The sequence below is a fragment of the Betta splendens genome, chromosome 13, assembly GCF_900634795.4.
Source record: "Betta splendens chromosome 13, fBetSpl5.4, whole genome shotgun sequence".
Taxonomy (NCBI): domain Eukaryota; kingdom Metazoa; phylum Chordata; class Actinopteri; order Anabantiformes; family Osphronemidae; genus Betta; species Betta splendens.
The window spans coordinates 8,896,042-8,913,925 of record NC_040893.2 but is presented as its reverse complement, the minus strand read 5'-3'; the positions used below and the strand labels follow the sequence as shown (position 1 = coordinate 8,913,925).

At 43.7% G+C, this 17,884-nt stretch overlaps 1 protein-coding gene across 5 annotated transcripts in view; it reads right to left on the bottom strand.

The window, feature by feature from the left end:
* Positions 1-16,924, bottom strand: part of arhgef12a (Rho guanine nucleotide exchange factor (GEF) 12a) — a 28,297-nt gene extending 11,373 nt beyond the window's left edge. For 2 of the 5 annotated variants that reach the window (XM_029171187.3, XM_029171188.3), the window contains exons 1-9: positions 15,436-16,919; positions 5,929-5,949; positions 4,977-5,068; positions 3,406-3,471; positions 1,815-1,913; positions 815-864; positions 553-610; positions 285-457; positions 37-114 (exon numbers count right to left, since the gene is read on the bottom strand). In XM_029171187.3, coding sequence (XP_029027020.1) covers positions 37-114; positions 285-457; positions 553-610; positions 815-864; positions 1,815-1,913; positions 3,406-3,471; positions 4,977-5,068; positions 5,929-5,949; positions 15,436-15,467 — 669 coding nt within the window. In that variant the 5' untranslated portion in view covers positions 15,468-16,919. Of the gene's footprint in view, positions 1-36; positions 115-284; positions 458-552; positions 611-814; positions 865-1,814; positions 1,914-3,405; positions 3,472-4,976; positions 5,069-5,928; positions 5,950-15,435 lie in introns of all 5 variants that reach the window. The other 3 variants (XM_029171191.3, XM_029171189.3, XM_029171190.3) reach the window with 3 other exon arrangements.
* Positions 16,925-17,884: the final 960 nt, after the last annotated feature.

The window sequence follows — 17,884 nt, the reverse complement described above, 5'->3', positions numbered from 1 at the left end:
GAAAAGCCAGTAAGTGACAGTGATTGTTATGCTAACCTGCAGCTCCTGCTGCTCTTTTGAGAGCATCCTTTGCAAGATGTCAACCTTCTGGTTGCCGACACTGTTGTTCTCATCCTGTGGGGAAGGCGAGAGGCATTCAGGCAGATATTAGATCTACATACTCCAGTTGCATTCAACAAATGCAAATGCACAGGGGAAAAAAACTGCACAAGATGATGAAGGCTGAAGAATTTAGGAGAAGATTGTAAAATCAGAAGACAGAAATAGAAGTATGTCCTCAGTACCCATGTTGACTGCGTGCAGGAGAGGCGGTCCTGAGGACTGTAGGGGCGTTCGGTTGCCGGGGAGTTTGGAGAGGAGATGCTAACACCCAGCATTTCAGACTCTGCCTCAGATAAAGGGATCTGGGCGAGCCCTGGAGGGCGCCCCAAGACTGTGAGGGCCACATAGGATCCAGCTGGAAGGAAAAAACAAGGTATGTGTCGGTTTTATGAGACTTGGTTTTTGATTTATTAAACTTTATTTTGTTCAAAGACAAACAAAGAAACTTACATTTTATTAGCTTCACCACCTCAATGTGATTAGAATGTGTAACGAGGGTCCCGTTAACCTAGAACACAGCAGCAATATCATCATTATAACTAAATACGCAACACTAACTCCAAAACATTCTGGTTTTCAGATCCAGTAGTATATGCAGATAGGGACTGACCAGAAGGTGGCGCCCTACAGCCTAGGAACAGGCCATGGACTACAAAACAGTTACAGTAACATGTTAGCAGCTGAAAGACGTGGAAGGAGATGAACCCAGTACCTTGATGATCCTGTCTCCTGTCTGTACACCTGCACGCATAGCAGCCCCATCTGATAAACAGAAGGAAGGAACAGAAGAGAGAAGAATGTAAATAACAAACGGAGGAAAAAAATGAACTGGTGAAAAACACACTTATAAACACACGGCATGAAGTGCAAGAGTAGAAAATAGAAAAATACATATAGTATTAACTGTTGACACGCTTTCCCAGGTATATGTGCACAAATGTAGAAGAGTGTGTGTGTGTGTGTGTGTGTGTGTGTGTGTGTGTGTGTGTGTGTGTGTGTGTGTGTGTGTGTGTGTGCGTGTGAAATGAAAACATTTGTGTACAATAAACACAACTTATAGGTCTGAGAGAGCAAATGTAGCACAGTGAGCATTTGAATGCTATTTTGAAAGACCATAACAGTGGTTATATTACGAGAAGGACCTGTTCCACAGCTCCACCCCAAACAAAGGGATTTATGCATGAGACAGGTTATTATAAGTTCCACGTCTGACTCTACAGTCAGCAGCAGGCGGCTCAAGTATTTGCTACACCGGATAGTTTTAAAGAGACACTGGTTTTAATGCGTATTTTGGTTCCTTATGCTTGTAGTAGTATAGAAAATATCAACTAGTGTCACCTACAAAGAACATAATTCTTTGTGTTCACTTGTTAGAGAGGTAAAACGGGCCTGACTGGTGATCTTTCACTAAATGATTAAGATATTAGAATTTATGTGTACTGATCATGTAATGTTTTCTACATATATTATATTATTTTTTCATACATATATTATATTGAAGCCTAAGCTGCAGCTAGTGTCAAACTAATGGTGAAGGAATTAGTCAATGACAGTCAATGGATTCAGCATGACACGTGGTGGTTGTTGACTGAGCCCCAGTTACTCCTCATATCTGTAAGATCTGTGAGCAAACTACTGTGATATTTTAACGAGCAGCTCAGAGCAGAAGCTCCTTTTACATCTTCCCTTAAAGGTTTGAAAGTCCACCTTACCTTCTTTGACAAGCTGCACGAACACAGGGTTGTCACCGCTGACAGTAAGCCCAAAGCCATTTTCATCTTTCTGGATGATTACACATCGCTGGACCAGACCTGCAAGTGAGACAGACAGGGCAGAAAGACAGAACGGTGTCTTCAAAAGGACAAGTCACGAAAAAGCACTTCATTCTATGAAGCCGCTGAACTGACAACAGCAAACTTTTTGAAAAGTTAGACCAAACGTTACTCTGTATTTCATACAGTCTCTCAGCCTTTCATTTTTAGTTTTCAAGTGACTTTAAGGCTGCTGTGCAAAATGTGGAGGTTTTAAAAACCACAGCAGCAGACCTGCAGCTTAAAGGATGTTTTTACAGCTTTCAAACAATATGGTTAAAAAAACCAATCTCGCAATTACTATGCTTTTTGAGCTGACCCCCTCCAGATCAGAAATAGTTTGCAGCTGCTGCGAATAAGATAAATGTATTATATATGTAGTATATCAATAGTAAAGTGAGATACTCACAGTAAAACCATGTTTCTAAGATAATCAAAAATGTGTTTAGCTAGTAGTTTACAAGCAGCGTGTAGGTTTTCCCTTTTACCCTGATTTCTTTTGGAACCATGAGTCACAATATATATTTTATATATTGCTGTGTGTACATTGAACAAACATCTTTACAAAAATCTCAGGCGTTGCGGTCAAAACTTAAAAAAAAAAAGCCTTAATATGGTGAGTCAACTCAAACGGGGAAGGAATGTTACTTTTCATGTTCTTTATGCATTGTTTCACAGAGCACACACAGGTTAGAGCTAATCTTGTCTGACTGTCAGTGACTAGACAGACAGGACAGTAGACAAGAAAACAGGCAAAGTATTGAAGAGAACAATGTTGTGAGTATTTTCTCAATAATGGCAGTCTATCCTAAAATATGCGTGACCCAGACTGTTGAGGTATTCTCTTGTTGTGGCTCTATGATTTCCTGGTTGGTTGCAGCATGGACCAGAAAGGTAAGTTGATCGATAAGGTCAGTGGGGGTTGGAGGGCAAAGGACCAGGAGCCAATTCACAGAAAGCAGTTAGTAGCGTCAAAAGCCTCAGACTTGGGGGGGAGGGGAGGAGACCGAGGGCAAGGTAGAGCTAAGGGAACAGGGGGAAGGGAAAGCGGGTGAGAAAGGGCGTCAAGGAAACAGGTGAAGCCATATTCAGCTGGTGTCAAAATGCCTCTAGATGTAGACTGCTGACATGACCATAATAATCCGCCCACGCTAGCGTTTTATTCAGAGATTTAATCAAAAATACACTGACCTAAACCGAGATAACTGATTTAAATAGGAAGGAAGGAATATATTTGGAGATATAATATATGGAGATGTCACTCTGGGTTTTAATTTTTCTACAAATAAGCAGATCCTGTTTTTTCTTGTCAAAACTGTGTATTAACTCTTCCCAGGCCTTCCCCAGGCATGTAAGTCAAACGTGAGTTCTGTTCAAACGAAAAATATTCTCGTCGATACTTTAACAAGCACCTAGCGGCAACTTCACACCAGCGTCTCAGGCACATACAGAAGCAGCTGTCACACCGGCCATTCCTGCAGGAGCATCTTACCACAGGACTCAGTCTTCCCCTCTGCTAGCACACTGCTGCTGCCACTCTTCTGCACCACCAGAGCTTCTGCTCGCAGCCCCCACCATACAGACAACACAGCAGCAAACGTGCACGCACGCACGCGCACGCACGCACGCACAAACACAGAAACAGAACAAGAACCAACACAAAGAAAGGAAAGAGAAAATCATGAAGGGGAAAAACAACGATAGGATAAAAAGAATTATGCACACAAAAGGTAATTTTATAAAACATAGTAGTTGATATAGACAAGCATGCAGTCACTGTCAGTAAACTAGCTGGAGAATTACTTTCATATGAGGCCTCGGGTCTAGCTTTCATTCTACCACTGCATGTGACAGTCGCTTCATCCATCGTTTTTAAAGAATGGACAGGGCCTGTAGAAGGTCTACTTAAGACCTTAAGACATTGTTTTGGAAAGGTGCACATGTCAGAAGGCAATTGTAACGTCCTATTGGACAGCTCTGGCCAATTCCCCAATGCAAAAGGCTTTAAACATAATAAACAAAAAACGAGCACCCAGGAGGAAATCTAGGAAATGAATGAAAAAAACGGTTCATGCAATGTGCAGAGAAATGAAAAGGGACAAACAGGAATATAGAGTAATATCATGCAACATAAACCCAACAGTAGGACGGCCATAAATAATACTGTACTGTGGAGATGAAGCTGGAAGTGTAAATGCAATAACACAGCCTGTGATTGCCTGTGCACTGTGCTTTATTACAGCCTGATAGTATGGACCAACATAGGAAAGTATTTGAGTCTGCCAGTCCACACAGACAAGAACAAAGCACATGTCTGGTGGAACCGCAGTAGGAACACATCTTCCCAATGTTTTCTTGCATCATACAGAGATAAGCCCCCATGTGGTGTGGAGGATTTTCTGTCTTATTTTGAATACAGCAGCTTCAGTCATATCTCATACTGCCCCCATGCTAACAAATACCACAGGGACTGGCCTCACGTCAGAGATAGTTCATCTGAACATCCAGCAATAAATATATAAACCTAAAGCAAGGAATCAGGCTTAGTGGCTTGCAGCAAGACCACCCAACTGCTCTGACCAGTGCACAGTGTACTGATTTATGCACGAGCACAAAACACAATGTGGACATTAAATATGTAAATTTTAAGGTTGTATAATCAAACCTCTACCCGCTTAAGACCAGCAGCATGCATGTCTGCCAAGATGTTAGTGCTATGATGCAATAATGACACGCCACCCTGGACATAAGCTGTAATCATATGTTAAAAACTTGTTTAAAAGTGTCTCAGTGATGAGACCCAAGCGATTAGAATCACATGCGATTTCAGCACAAGACAAAGCGCCACCTTCCACCATCCCAGCATGCCTTGTGCAAAACCATTATCAGCACACACGTTTTACGACAGTTTATTTGCAGCTTAGACCGAGAGTAAAAAATGTTGTGAAATAAATGTGATGCGTACAGAGATGAGACAGGCAGAATGGAAAAAGAAGAGAAGATCAAAGAGAAAGGAAGAGATTAGGAAACACAGCACAGTGAGACTGACAATGACAAAGTTACCTGTAGGGTCGAACTCATTGGAGGGAAGTGCAGGTTTGTCACTTTTGGGTTTCTTGTCTGGGGGGTGGTCTTTACTGAGTATGCTGCTGGTTCTAGAGAAACAGGAACAGCGAAGCCAAGTGTGATTGTAGGGCATGTGTCCGGCTGTATCACACCCTGTGCATGCATGCGTTTCAGGTAAATTAACGTGGAAATTACACCAAAACACTGAAAAAGCAATTGATCGTTGCAGCGTCGAGTGGGAGGGCAATCTAGTAGTGCATGAACCACGCTGAGTGTGTCTACTGTATAATGTGACACTAAGGGGATGTGGAGCTGCTTTGCTAGAGGACCATAGAGCGGAGCCAGAGAAAGGATGCTCCTCACAGGAGGTGCCACAAGGCCACACTCTAGCCTGAACCATGGAAGGCAATGTATGGCTGCTCCAGCCTATACTGGCCCCAACTGTGAAAGGCTACTGTTCTGTTCACAGTGAAAGGCAGTGATGGGCCGCCCTTAGATGAGGGACCCCTTTGTCCGTCATTCTGTGTGTGTGTGTGTGTGTGTGTGAGGGGGGGGGGGGGGGGGGGGGGGGGGGGGTATTGAGGTCCTAACTCTGAAGACGTCTGTGTTGCAGCACACCAGGCCTAGTAAAGCCTCCCATTTCCCTCATCTGGAACAGTGTGTGTGTGTGTGTGTGTGTGTGTGTGTGTGTGTGTGGTGTGTGTGTAAATGTTATCAAGGTGAGAAGATTGTGACAACATGGGGACACAAAGGCTTTTTTGAGGGTCAAGATGTGATTTTGGGGCTGAAGTTAGAATTGAGTTTTGGTTTGGATTAGAGCAAAGGTTAGACGTCTGCCTTTATTTGTGATGGTTAGGGTGTGTGTGTGTGTGTGTGTGTGTGTGTGTGTGTGTGTGTGTGTGTGTGCGTGCGTGCGTGTGTGTGAGAAGGGGAAAATAAAAACTCTTACCTGATTGCTTTCTTGGGAAACCTGCAAGGTAAACAGAGTGACCATGAGTATTTAAAGACCTGATCAATGCAAAGTAAAGCAAAATTAGGACATCGGGGGTGTGTATGTGCTGACATGGAGGGTGAAAAACAAAAAAAGCCAAGCTGACAGTTTCTCCTGAGACCAGTTTAGTGGTAAACATGATAATCCTGATCAAACATCAGAGTTCTTCATCTGCAGATTAAAGCCTTTTCCAGGTCAAATGTCCTCCGCCTCTCAGATCTCAGCTGTGTGTTCGTGTGTGTGTTCGTGTGTGTGTGTGTGTGTGTGTGTGTGTGTGTGTGTGTGTTTGTCAGACATCATGACTTGACTGTAATAATCATATCCTAATCACATCTATGGCCCGTTTCCTTTGAGGCAGCCTGCCCTGAGCTGATTACTGCCAAAGTGAAGTTGTGATGAAACACTGCGAGGCCGCCGTCAGCATTGTATTGAGAGAGTCAACGTCCCCCAGGAAGAGATTATAAAATTGACTTGTTATACTTCTGTCACTGAACTCGGTGATTGCTCTTATCGTAGGATAGGGTCTACAGGTACAACAGAAACGAGCAGGGCTCACAATTCTATTTTAATGCTCATGGTCATCTTCTCAGACAACCAGAGCTATCTGGGCCCGGCCATTCTTAGAGAATCTATTCCAAAGCATTTTAAAGTGTAATAATATTATATTATATTTATGCACTTTCCACCTGAATGAGAATCTCTCTAACAATGAGATTTTTGCCAATTATAATGGTGGCCCCCAGCTCTTATTATTACTGGTGGAGCCAGTCACTTGACATTTGTACTGTTTCATTAGTTGCTATAAAAACTGCATTCTCTTATTTTTATGGCGTCTCAACCAGGAGACAGTCCAATGAAAGACAATTCATTTTCCGACACTGAAGATGGGTGAGTCTTTAGCCACAGTGTGCGTTAAAATAAAAGGTTCTAAACTACAGAGCTTCTTCAAATCTGACACAGTACATTTAAAAGCTAAAAACGCACAATATAAGAATACAAGTACATATAACTCCGCTAGTCTTCATAATAGAGAGGTTTCAAGACTAGCCCAAATTAACTCTTCTCCTGGCGACAGTGTGTCCCATTCACAGTCATGCAGGGGCAGCTCAATGGTCCATTTATGAAAATGCCTCAGACTGTAATAAGTTCCAGAGCCTCTAGCAGAGAAAACTAGCTTTGAGTAACCCACTAGCTGAAAAATCTCTAAATTTGAGCGGTGGAAAAGTCAGCGCATACGCAACACGCACACTGAACTGGGGCATGTGTAAGCACAAGCTTAAGGATGGCAGAAATGACTAGGCAGATGTTGTTCTTGGTTGATCATACAGGGAAAAATGGAAACGCCGCAGTCAAGTCGGGTTCTAACAGGCTGGATGATGTATTCGATTCTCTACTATGGTGATGCTGAACTCTAGTTATGAATCATGCCTTCAAAAATACGATGGTGCCTCTACATGATGGCGGTGTACATGTAAAAATGGGGGGCACATTTCATTATTAGCAGAGAACAACTTCCTTGGTCTGCCTCAAAGCCCAGATCTCAATCCCAAGGATCTAAGGCAGGAACTCAGGGTTAATGTCATCGGTCTATCCATCATGCTGTAAATGCACTTTGTTTTTTTGTTTTTTTAAGTATTTTTAAGCCCTGTACTTTTTTGTAAACAGGTTTGCAACTTCTTACATAACCACAATGCAAATCTTTCGTTCCACTACATTCCAAAAGTGCTCTATTGGATTGAGATCTGATGACTGCGACAACCATTAGAGTGCAGTAAACACATTGTGGTCTTCAGCAAACCAGTTTGAGACTTGTCCTGCTAAAAGTAGGCATCTGAAGCTGGAACTCTTGTTGAGAATGGTCATGGCATTTACCAGATGCCCAACCAAGGGGCTTATATCATTAAACCACCGCCACCAACAGCCCGAATCCCACAAGGCAAGATAGTTGATGATTTCATGTTGTACGCCAAGCCATCACAAAGTTAGTTTCCTGTTCTCACAGGAGTCTCCTGCTGTAGCTCGTTGCTGCCAGATTTAATATGATGTGTGTTTAGAGATGCTCCGTCAAACGCTTAACATTGCAGAACAAGTGGCTTTTTGACTTAATGTTGCCTTTGAGTCTGGCCATTTTCCTCTGACCTATAGTTTCAAATACATTCAAATTATTTGAATTTAGAAGCTGTTTGGATTAACAAGCAGTTAAATGACTGTACTTAATGAATTACCTGGTGATTGAATGTGATAACAGTGCACATGATACACTATGAAGTAGAGCCTTTCTCATCTCACATTGTATGCAGCTGGGTGTTCTTGAAGGCTTTTTTAAAGGTAATGCCTATCAATAAAAAGTGGACCAGACAAGCTTTTTGACATTTTACTTTAATTACCCCTTTCCCAACAGCAGTGGAGCATGAGCTGTACGCAACAAACTAACTGGTAGCTTCTGCATTTAGGTATGCAATTTAACTGCATATTCTACATTAACATGACCGTTGTTTTAGTTAGGGCTTGTAACCACATTCTATTTAATCATTTAATTTTTTGCATACATATATTTTGTACTTGAATTGGGAAAAATAATAGCGTATATATAAGAATATAAATGAATGAATGAACACTGTTATGTCAAGTTCAACCTTCTTTAAAGTTTAAATACTCCTGTTTCACTTATTTCAGGGGTTTCACTGTCCAAAACAATACTGGCAAAAACAATGAAGAGTGCTAAGGAAATAAATCCAGACATACTTTAGTAAGAACAATAGCAGAGCATTAGACAGAGGTTGAGCTGAACCATTTACTTCTTTAGTTCTAGCTGTGAAAGCCTTCAAGTCTAAGCTAGGAACTCTTCCTGGATGTGTCCATTAAATGTGCAGGGAGTGAGAAGGAGAAAAAAGGCCGAGTCAGAACAGGGTGGGATGGGAGGGGCAGCAGTGGAGCGGGCCTGGGCTTGAATGCTCCATTGAGGTTTGGTGTTTTGATGGAAAACTGTGGCAGAGCTGGGCCAACAGTTGCAGTAGGAGAGGCCGGGACCAGACGAGACCGCGAAGAGAGAGAAAAGCAGGGCCCACAGAGCCCTGAGGACGCGGCGCTCACACACAGCCTCTTCAGTGGAAGGGCCCAAACAGACGAGGAAGGACACGAGTGGGCTAAACCAACACGCAGTTTCTACTAGAAACAACCCAAGCACATATAAACATGCGCCGAGCTTAAGCCAGGAGCCGAATCACGTACAACTAAAGGCGCTTGGCACTTTGAATTTGACCGTGACGCTTCCCGGCAGCAGACTGCGCTGTTGTAGTCTGGGCTGGAAAGCAGACGGCGGCGCGGCTCACAACGCAGGTGTTGTTCCCGCCCGGCGAGGTGGGGCCGGCGTGACGCCGCGAGGCGCCCGGACAGTTCGGGGAGTTGACGCGTCGAGCCACTGGCCTGGCAAGTGTGCTATCGCGCTGGCAATGTGTTCTTTTCAGCCTCCCGTCTGAGATTCCATCTCAGTGGCACAGCCCCTGCAACCGCCTGATTCAGGCCTGCAACCCGCTAATGGCAGACACGCACACGCACACTGCTCGTTATCTAATCTATACACCTGAGTCACGACGCTGCGGGTGAACACAAACACACAGGCTGCGTGACATCACTCTCATTCCCTGTCACTGCGAAAAGCAGCCGTCTTCAGCCACAGAGCTGCACTCCATAATCACAGCAGCATCAAACTCTGCAGGCTGCCTCAACAGTGTACGCTGATTTCACTGAGTACTAATGTGGAACACAGCTTTTCAAAAGGAACAGGAGGGGGGGGATTCATTACTACTAATTAATTTGCCACTTGTTATTTAGAGCTCACCACAGCCTACAACCACACATTCGCTGCGTTAACGCTGAGTTCTGTGCTCCAGCGGCCAGCTCAGACATGCCCCGCTCACTTTCCCCGCTCTTACTCAAAAAAAATAAATAAATAAAATCTGATTAATAAGAGTGAAAACCAAATAGCTATATAGCAACAAATAATTCCACATCTGGACAAGTCCAAGGATCTTTCGATGTGATATAACTGCATCAACACTAGGGTAAAAAACAAAAGTGTCTCTAAAGGAACAGATGTCTCAGAATGGAAAAGAATGAATTTGGCCATCAGCAAAATGTCTAAGAGGAGGAGCGCGGGGGTTAAATGCAGAAGACCAGTTTCAAATGCACAGACAAATGTGCACCTACTCGGTAAATCTGTCTGTCAGGATCCTCCGAGGCTCCACGTCACAGACAGCGAACGCATGGAGGCAGGAACTACGAATTGGCCTTAGGAAACTTTGAACACGCCCGAATGCGGCGTGGTCTACGAGCCCTGCTCCAGATCACATGCAACCTATGGGCTACCGGTATAGTGTACCTATGTATAGTGTAGTATAGTGACCAGCACCTTTTGTTACGCCTAGAACCGCCTAGTCCAAGCCCAGACTGACGCCCCACAGTTCTACGTAGAGCGCCAGAGATGGTAGTTCTATTCCCATGTGTTCCAATGAACCTCCAAGATCTGCCCTCAAGATCAAGATCAACGCGTATGTTATAATTCATAGTGTTTTGGCAATACTCCATGTGAATATGTTTATGCTACTATGCTGTGTTATTAAAGTCAAGGAGTGAGGGAGAGAGCGAGAGAGAGAGAGGTGAGAGACGCAACAGCAATAGTTCTGGAGCTCAAGCGACAGCCTCGGGGGGAAAACGGTGCCCTTTCTGCCCCAATAAACCTCATCAGGATTCCTGACATGAGGGCCGCAGGATAGACATTTCTTCACGCTATGCTTACTGTCGTCCTACAGGAACGGGAAAGCAAAGGTAGTGGTGGTGCGGTGTGCTCTACTAAATACTCCTAATCATATGCGCTGCCATCTGTGATCACCGTAAACTGCAGCAGTCGTTACTTTTATGTTCTGACTGACTTTGGGAGGCTTTTTTGGATTCAAGTATTGCGTATGTTGATGTGTGTGCTAGGGACACATGGAAACTATTTTTATATGAATGACAGCCGTGCTATTATAACATTTAAGCTGATGCAACCTATAGTAAAACCCTGACACCTCATTCTCTCCAAAGCTATTAAATGTTATTACATTGTACTTGTGAAAAATACAGCTTGGTGAAAGCAGGATGACCATCAATATATCAATAAGTTTTTTACCACTAAGGGAAAACGTCAACCATTAGGCGCCTAAGAATATCTGCACAAAAGATCATTATGTTTAAAGTATAATGATTTAAAGTGTACATCTGCCTCCTCATTCCCCTCCTTTCTACCCTGGACTAAATTTGAAATTACTCACAAAGCCTCACATGCAGGTTGGTGACGGAACATGTGCTCCGACAGGTTTCTGCACATGACTATGGGTGTTGTTGTTTGTCTAGTCTCTCCTGAATCAGCAGAAACACAAAGTTTTGGACTAATCACCATTCAGCACATTGCTGATCTCTCCCTTCAGCACAGCCCTTTGTTGCAGAGAGAGAGACAACGTTTAATTAGAGCATCCCCATCCTGAGTCCTAGAGAAGGGCAGTCTCAAGATGCCAAAGAACCCACATCTCATCCACTCTAGCAGGGATGCTGTTACTTAACATTCACCACGACCTCTTCTCTGTATGAGACAAAGGCAAGAGCAAGTCTAAAATATCGTACTAGAGTCAGAATACCATTGCTTCACAATGGCATTCACAAGAACCGCAGTTAGCTCGGAGGCACTAGCCTAGTTCATGGCTGCACAACCCTTACATGGACATGTGAGGACATGACACTTGGGCAAGACAGCTCTCTTTCCCTGTCCCCCTTTCCTCCATTGTTGTGATCCCGTTTTTATAAAGTGAATGTAATGTTTGGGCCCTGAAGCACTCTTGGCTAACAGGACAGGATTGTAGAAGGTGTCCGCAAGCATCACCATCACAGCGCTGGGTGACAGACCCCCAACTCCCCCAGCACCCAGAGCCCCAGCTAATGCCAAAGCTCCACCTACTCCTCAACAACACTATCCCTGGGGCATGGCCTATTTTTTCCCTTACTGTCCTCGTCCGCTTTTTTTCCAGTCTTAATGTCAACCTCTTGACTTTTAGCAGGTCTTAACTACCACACTTTTAAAAAATGTATTTTAAAAAAATCTACTCATTAATAAATTAAAGAAACTCTAGAGAAAATCTAGAAAAGAGGGTGGGTGGAGAAGACTATGAGGTGGGTCCCGGCAGTAGTGAACAGACCATGGTGAGAGTTGGTGTGTGCCTGCCAAAGTGACATCCACGTGTGAACAGAGTCTCCTAGAGGTTGTGTTCTACATTCTGTAAATGCAAATAACTGGTCATTCATCAAGTACAGATGTTCAGGGTTAAGGTTTTGTAAACGGAACCCAAACTGTGTATAACCAGGTTTACGTTTGTCCGGCTTTAGATAGAACTAATTGTTGCAGCTGCTTTGCAGAAAGGTTATTGTAGCCACCCACCACATGTGACCACTTTAAGGCACTGTGTTAAATGCGGCTGCAGATAAAACAGTGGAAACACTTGATGATTGAACAAAGCAGCTTGTTGAAGGGCAAACAAGCTCTATACAACAACCCTCAGTAACAAGGAAGCCACATAATATGGGCGTCTTAAACAGTTTGCAATTAATTTTATGGACAAAGGTTTCACCCTCGGGTACTACAATATTCTGATGTTTTCACTGAAAACAGCACCTAAACTTTTAAAAGCAAATTTACCAGTGGACTGAAGAAGACCTTTGTCATCATAAAGGTTGAATTTATTGACATGCTGTTGTGTTCATGTGTTCTATACAGGTCCTATACACCAACTGGCAACTGCCACTTGCTGGCATTTTACAAAGGTCCATCATTGTAAATGTTTTGTAGAACCAGTGACACACAGTCAGTTGTTAGACTTGTTAAATCATGGCTAAAATCAAATTAATAATACTCTTCAAGACTCAAAGCTGGTGTTCGCTTTAAACACCTGGGGCTTGTTTACATCAACCTTGAAGTGCAAAAAAACCTAAACACATGCTCCATGATGCAAATTATGTAGGTTGTGGTTGAGAACCTAGATTTGTCACAATTTTTAGCTGGGAATAACCTTGAAGTGATCTAATTGCTACCAATGATCTGGTGATATTTAAGCGTGCAAGAACTTACAGTGACATAATGCTGTAACAAATTGAAGAGGAAATGCCCACGGGCTAATTTAATGCTTCTGCTGCAGATTTTAACGTCACAGAAAATCGCAATTTCTGTACAGTTTAAACATTAGTGTGTTTATGCTATGCAGCCATTTATTTAGATAGATGTGAAGAAAGATTTTACACATTTTATAAAGTTTGATCCCATGCACTGATATGATATATAATTAATAAAATCAATTTACTGGAAATGTGTTCAGGCCCACATGCAGCCATCCACAGCAAGCTGGGTCTGAGTCTATGGCCTTGTGATCAGAGCTTTAAATGACTTCGGCATACGCATTTTAATGCGGAGTTCAGAGCAGCTGACACAGCATCCCCAGTGCGAGTGCTGACTAGATGGTGTAGAGGCATACTGCATTATCAAGAAGGGATGCCAAATACAAGAGATGTGCACAAGCAAGCCAAGCTGTCAGAACTGCTCACAAGGGCGTGCGTCATGAGATAAGGTCCACTGCAGGAAGATAATCTGCAACTCTGTGCCATGCTGTTATCAAATGTTTACGATGCAATTACTTTATTGGGAAAATCAGAGATTTATAATAACAGATAAGCCACTTATATAACTTATCCAATACTGTATTAAGGAGCCCAATATGTACCTGTCCAACACTGATGACCTGGAGACGACAGATTGCCCTCACTAAAAACTATTGTTTACCATAAGTGACGTCGCCAGCACCACTTTCAGGGAGGGCCTCGGGGGGGTGGGAAAAAAAACGTGGAGATCAGCAGAACTCTGTGACAAAGGGCGCACTAAACTGACCCACCGGTTGCTGGCTCAACCCCAATAGTGGTTGGATGCATACTCCCTCCATAGCCAGCTGAGCAAAAACAAAATGCACCACACAACACATGAAGGGAGAGAAAGCAGGGGCCGGGACAAAAAGACTTAAATGGGGGTGGAATCGACCATCCGATAGTGCCATCAATAGGCAGATGGGTGCACCCTGAAGTAAAATTCAGGCTCACTTAAATCAAATCGGAGGTAATTAGTTGTGGGAGGAAGAGACTATAGTCACACAGTGAAGTCCTGCATCATGTTTTACTGGTAGAGTAATAAAGTTTTAAAACACAAAAACCTAACCTTACATACAGAAGAACCGCTCCAAGAAAACGGTGCAATGGAACAGCAACTCAGCATCCCATGTGATTTTTTTAAACTCTACCTACCATATCGTTACAATTTTGATGATTTAAAAGCACTGATTTCTAGGAGACGCACTCATGTCTACATGCGGTGCACTCAACAGTGCCACGCACACTGACGTAGTGCCGTAACAACACCCAAAACAAAAAAGCACCACAACAGCAGTTGGTGCCAGCCACTGCTGCCATCACGGCCGTGGGGGAGGGGGGTCATGTGAAATGGGATTGGGCTCCAGCCTCTAGCTTTAGCCATGAGGACATTTCATATCCCAACCTGTGCAAATTCCTCTGCCCTGAATCTGCCGACCACATTCCACTGTGCTGGCCCTGCGCTCTCTGCCGGTATGTGGGATTCAGGTAAGGAGGTCTGATGTAATGCAACATCTGTTTCACTCACAGCACATCAGATTGGGGCGAACAGGAGCCTCTTTATTCTCCAGGTAAAAAAAAATCAGAGGTACATGTTCCTGTCATAATGGAATAAATACATATGTGCAGTGTATCACAGCGAGTGAGGATGGCACAAACCAAGCCTCCGATACCATTCAGTGTGTTCTTGCTCACAATATTTACCCCGCTCGTCTTAGCAACAGCATCCGCCGAAGTTGGCGTTTAAGCTGGCAGATGCCTCGGATAAGGTGATTACTAGGTGGACCTAAGGTTTGGTCTAAATCCAGAGATTGTTTTAATAGGTGTAGGAGAAGGTTAGCTTTAAGGGCTTAGAGCTAATAGAGATGTTGAAAGGTGTACAGGGATTACGGATGACTGTTCCCTGGCACACAAACACTGGCAAGCCTGTTTTGTTTTTTACTGCTTGGACAAATAGTACTTTACTGTCTGATGAGAACTCCATTACCCATGCTGAGATCAGCAGAGTTTCGATCAAGACCTAATGTCCTCTCTTTAGTAATTAGATTGTATAACGCAGTTATTACTATACACATCACTATAAGAAGCACTTTGCCTCAGCCACGTACAGCCTTATTTTCATCACACTGCGTGTTGTGCTTCAGAGCATTGGTCACAGCCAAATATATATACGCCATAAAACGTCCAGGCTGATGCAGATTCGATTGCGGAAAATGCATCGGCATAAAGAGACGTCGTGTACCATACCTGTCAGTGAAGCTGGACTGTGTGTCACTCATTGGGCTTCCGGTTCTAGATTTGCAGAAAATTATATCCGATTAACATTTTCCAGAGTGTGATGCGGCGATTTCCCGGAGCGTCGTTCTCTTGGCATTCGTACGAAGCGGGCAATGGGCTTTTTTTGCGGATGACGCTGGGAATAAATGAATCGCGGGACACGTCCAGACACTTGAGGACACGCTAATTGCGTCAATCTGTCAAGCAACACGCGTTGTCAAAAAAAAATGAATCGCAGCAAGGAGTCCAACGCGCAGACCTCTATGAAAACAATCGGGGCCTCTGTCGTATCAGCTGCACAGACAGATTATCTCCCACTCCGGCAATGGAGAATATTTTGGCAACAGGAATAAATACACTTCTCCGGGTGGCACAAGTTGTATGAACTCCCCGTGTGAATGGGTCGCATTCACATCCCAGTTCACCGCTGGTCTGGAGTCTGTAATCTGTCCGTATCCCACTGTAACAGACGCGCTGGCCCTGCGATGGAGTCCGAGTGCCACCACCCAGAATCGGCTGAATGACTCCGGAGCCTAAGCGATCTTTAAGATGCTGGGAATTCCTCCGGTCCCATTTGGTTCCCAATGCTCCCAGTACCGCCTGCCCGCGTCTGTGGTCGCCGACGCTCCCGTGACCATGTGCAACGCTCAGCGCCGACTTTGTGAGCGAAATAACTGCGGCGACTCTCGCAACGGCGCGAGCCCTCAATAAAGTCCGAACAGATCCGAGGAGATGGCAGATTAAAATAAAACAACTGTTTGGTTTTTTTAAATCCCCTTCTCACGACCGGGCAGGCGGGCTGGCGCTGAGTCTCGCCAGCTACGAGCTAACAAAACAGATGAGCTCTTTCAGCAAAAAAAAAACTTTGCTTCGTGTGCAAACTAAGCAAAGTACCGATCCAAACAATGAGCCGACCAGCGACCGAAAATATACATACGACGGCGCGTGGACGCCGCTTGGCTTGAGATACGTCTCCGTGTAATGTCCTTCAAAAAGTCCTCTTGAGGGGAGAAACTCCGTGGAAGTGGGCTAACAGCGCGCGCCGCTCCTTGACTCCATGTTTCCACAATTCGGTCGTTTCTCGGCAGAATTCCCGAGGATGGGAGCAGGCTAGCCGCGCGGCCAGCTAACGGGACGCAAACTGGCGACCAGCCCTCCGCAAACCGCCGCCGAACCGCCGCAGAGGCGCCTACAAGTCGCGGCGAACACCGAAAAGACGTTTTCCCGCCGCGGGCCGCCGTTCGTGCGAGCGCAGAACTTTCGCAAAGGTACCGAAAATCCCACTTTTCGCCGCTAACAACGCCCTAGCCAGCTAGCTGGAGTCCAGTAGCGCTTCCACCGAGCACTTCCGCCGGGAGACGGGAAAACTCATTTAGTTTCAGAATAACGTCGGAAAAGGCTGTCGGTTGCCTGTTACGAAGAAATACCGACGTGCCTAGAAATAAACAACAACGTTAGTTTTCGTTATTGAGCCTAATGACATGTGAGCCATTCCTCTAGAAGCCATGAGTGTAAATCTCAGACATAGATTTAATTTCATCTAATAGATGTTCGACCGCCAGCGAACAGTCGATTAATCACTTGTCATTGAAAATGTACTTCTTCTAATAAACAACCTGAATAGAAGTAGAAAACATAAAAAAATGCCATGAAGTTGTGTTGGATTTATATGCAATTTGATAAATATAATAATTGCATTAATAAAAAATATTTTATAATAAACATATTCGTCAACTGAAGTATGACCTACAAGGCTAAGTTAATTGTTTACTGACATGATTAATCAATTTAAACATTTTAATCGCTTATAATGCTAAAACATCTGCTCAGATATACGGATTTGCTGGTGGTTACACTAACAAAATGAGTTTGTGAAACTTTTTTGGTATTTTATTAAGTAATCAACTAATCAATCTATTGCATCAGCATGTCAATTCACACACATTTGCATCAGTGATGGTCTATTACTTAGTTATTTGCTTAACCAGACATCATCCTAAATATGTTTTATTACATAATAAATATGCATGTTGTGTGATTGTTGGATGGTTTTCAAGGTTCCCTTTATGTTCTGAGACTGGATGTTCAGCAATTCTAGTCAATATGTTACGCTGTTAATTTATTACTGTGTTTAGAATAAAAGCCCTTCCTCAACTTAACTAAATAAAATACCAATAAACACATAAAACACCACAAAAAAGGAGATAAGGAGATAAAACTTAGCAAAATATCCTTTTATGTATTTTTCCCTTTCATTACATTACTGTACCTCTTCCTCTAAGTGGAATAAGGTTGGTGAGGGACGTCCGAAAGGGACGTCCAAGAGACCCTCAATGAAATTACCTGTGCTTGCGTTAGTAAAAAATATAATATGCACAGATACATTAAAAATGTGTTTCTTCTAATGTTTTACCATTGA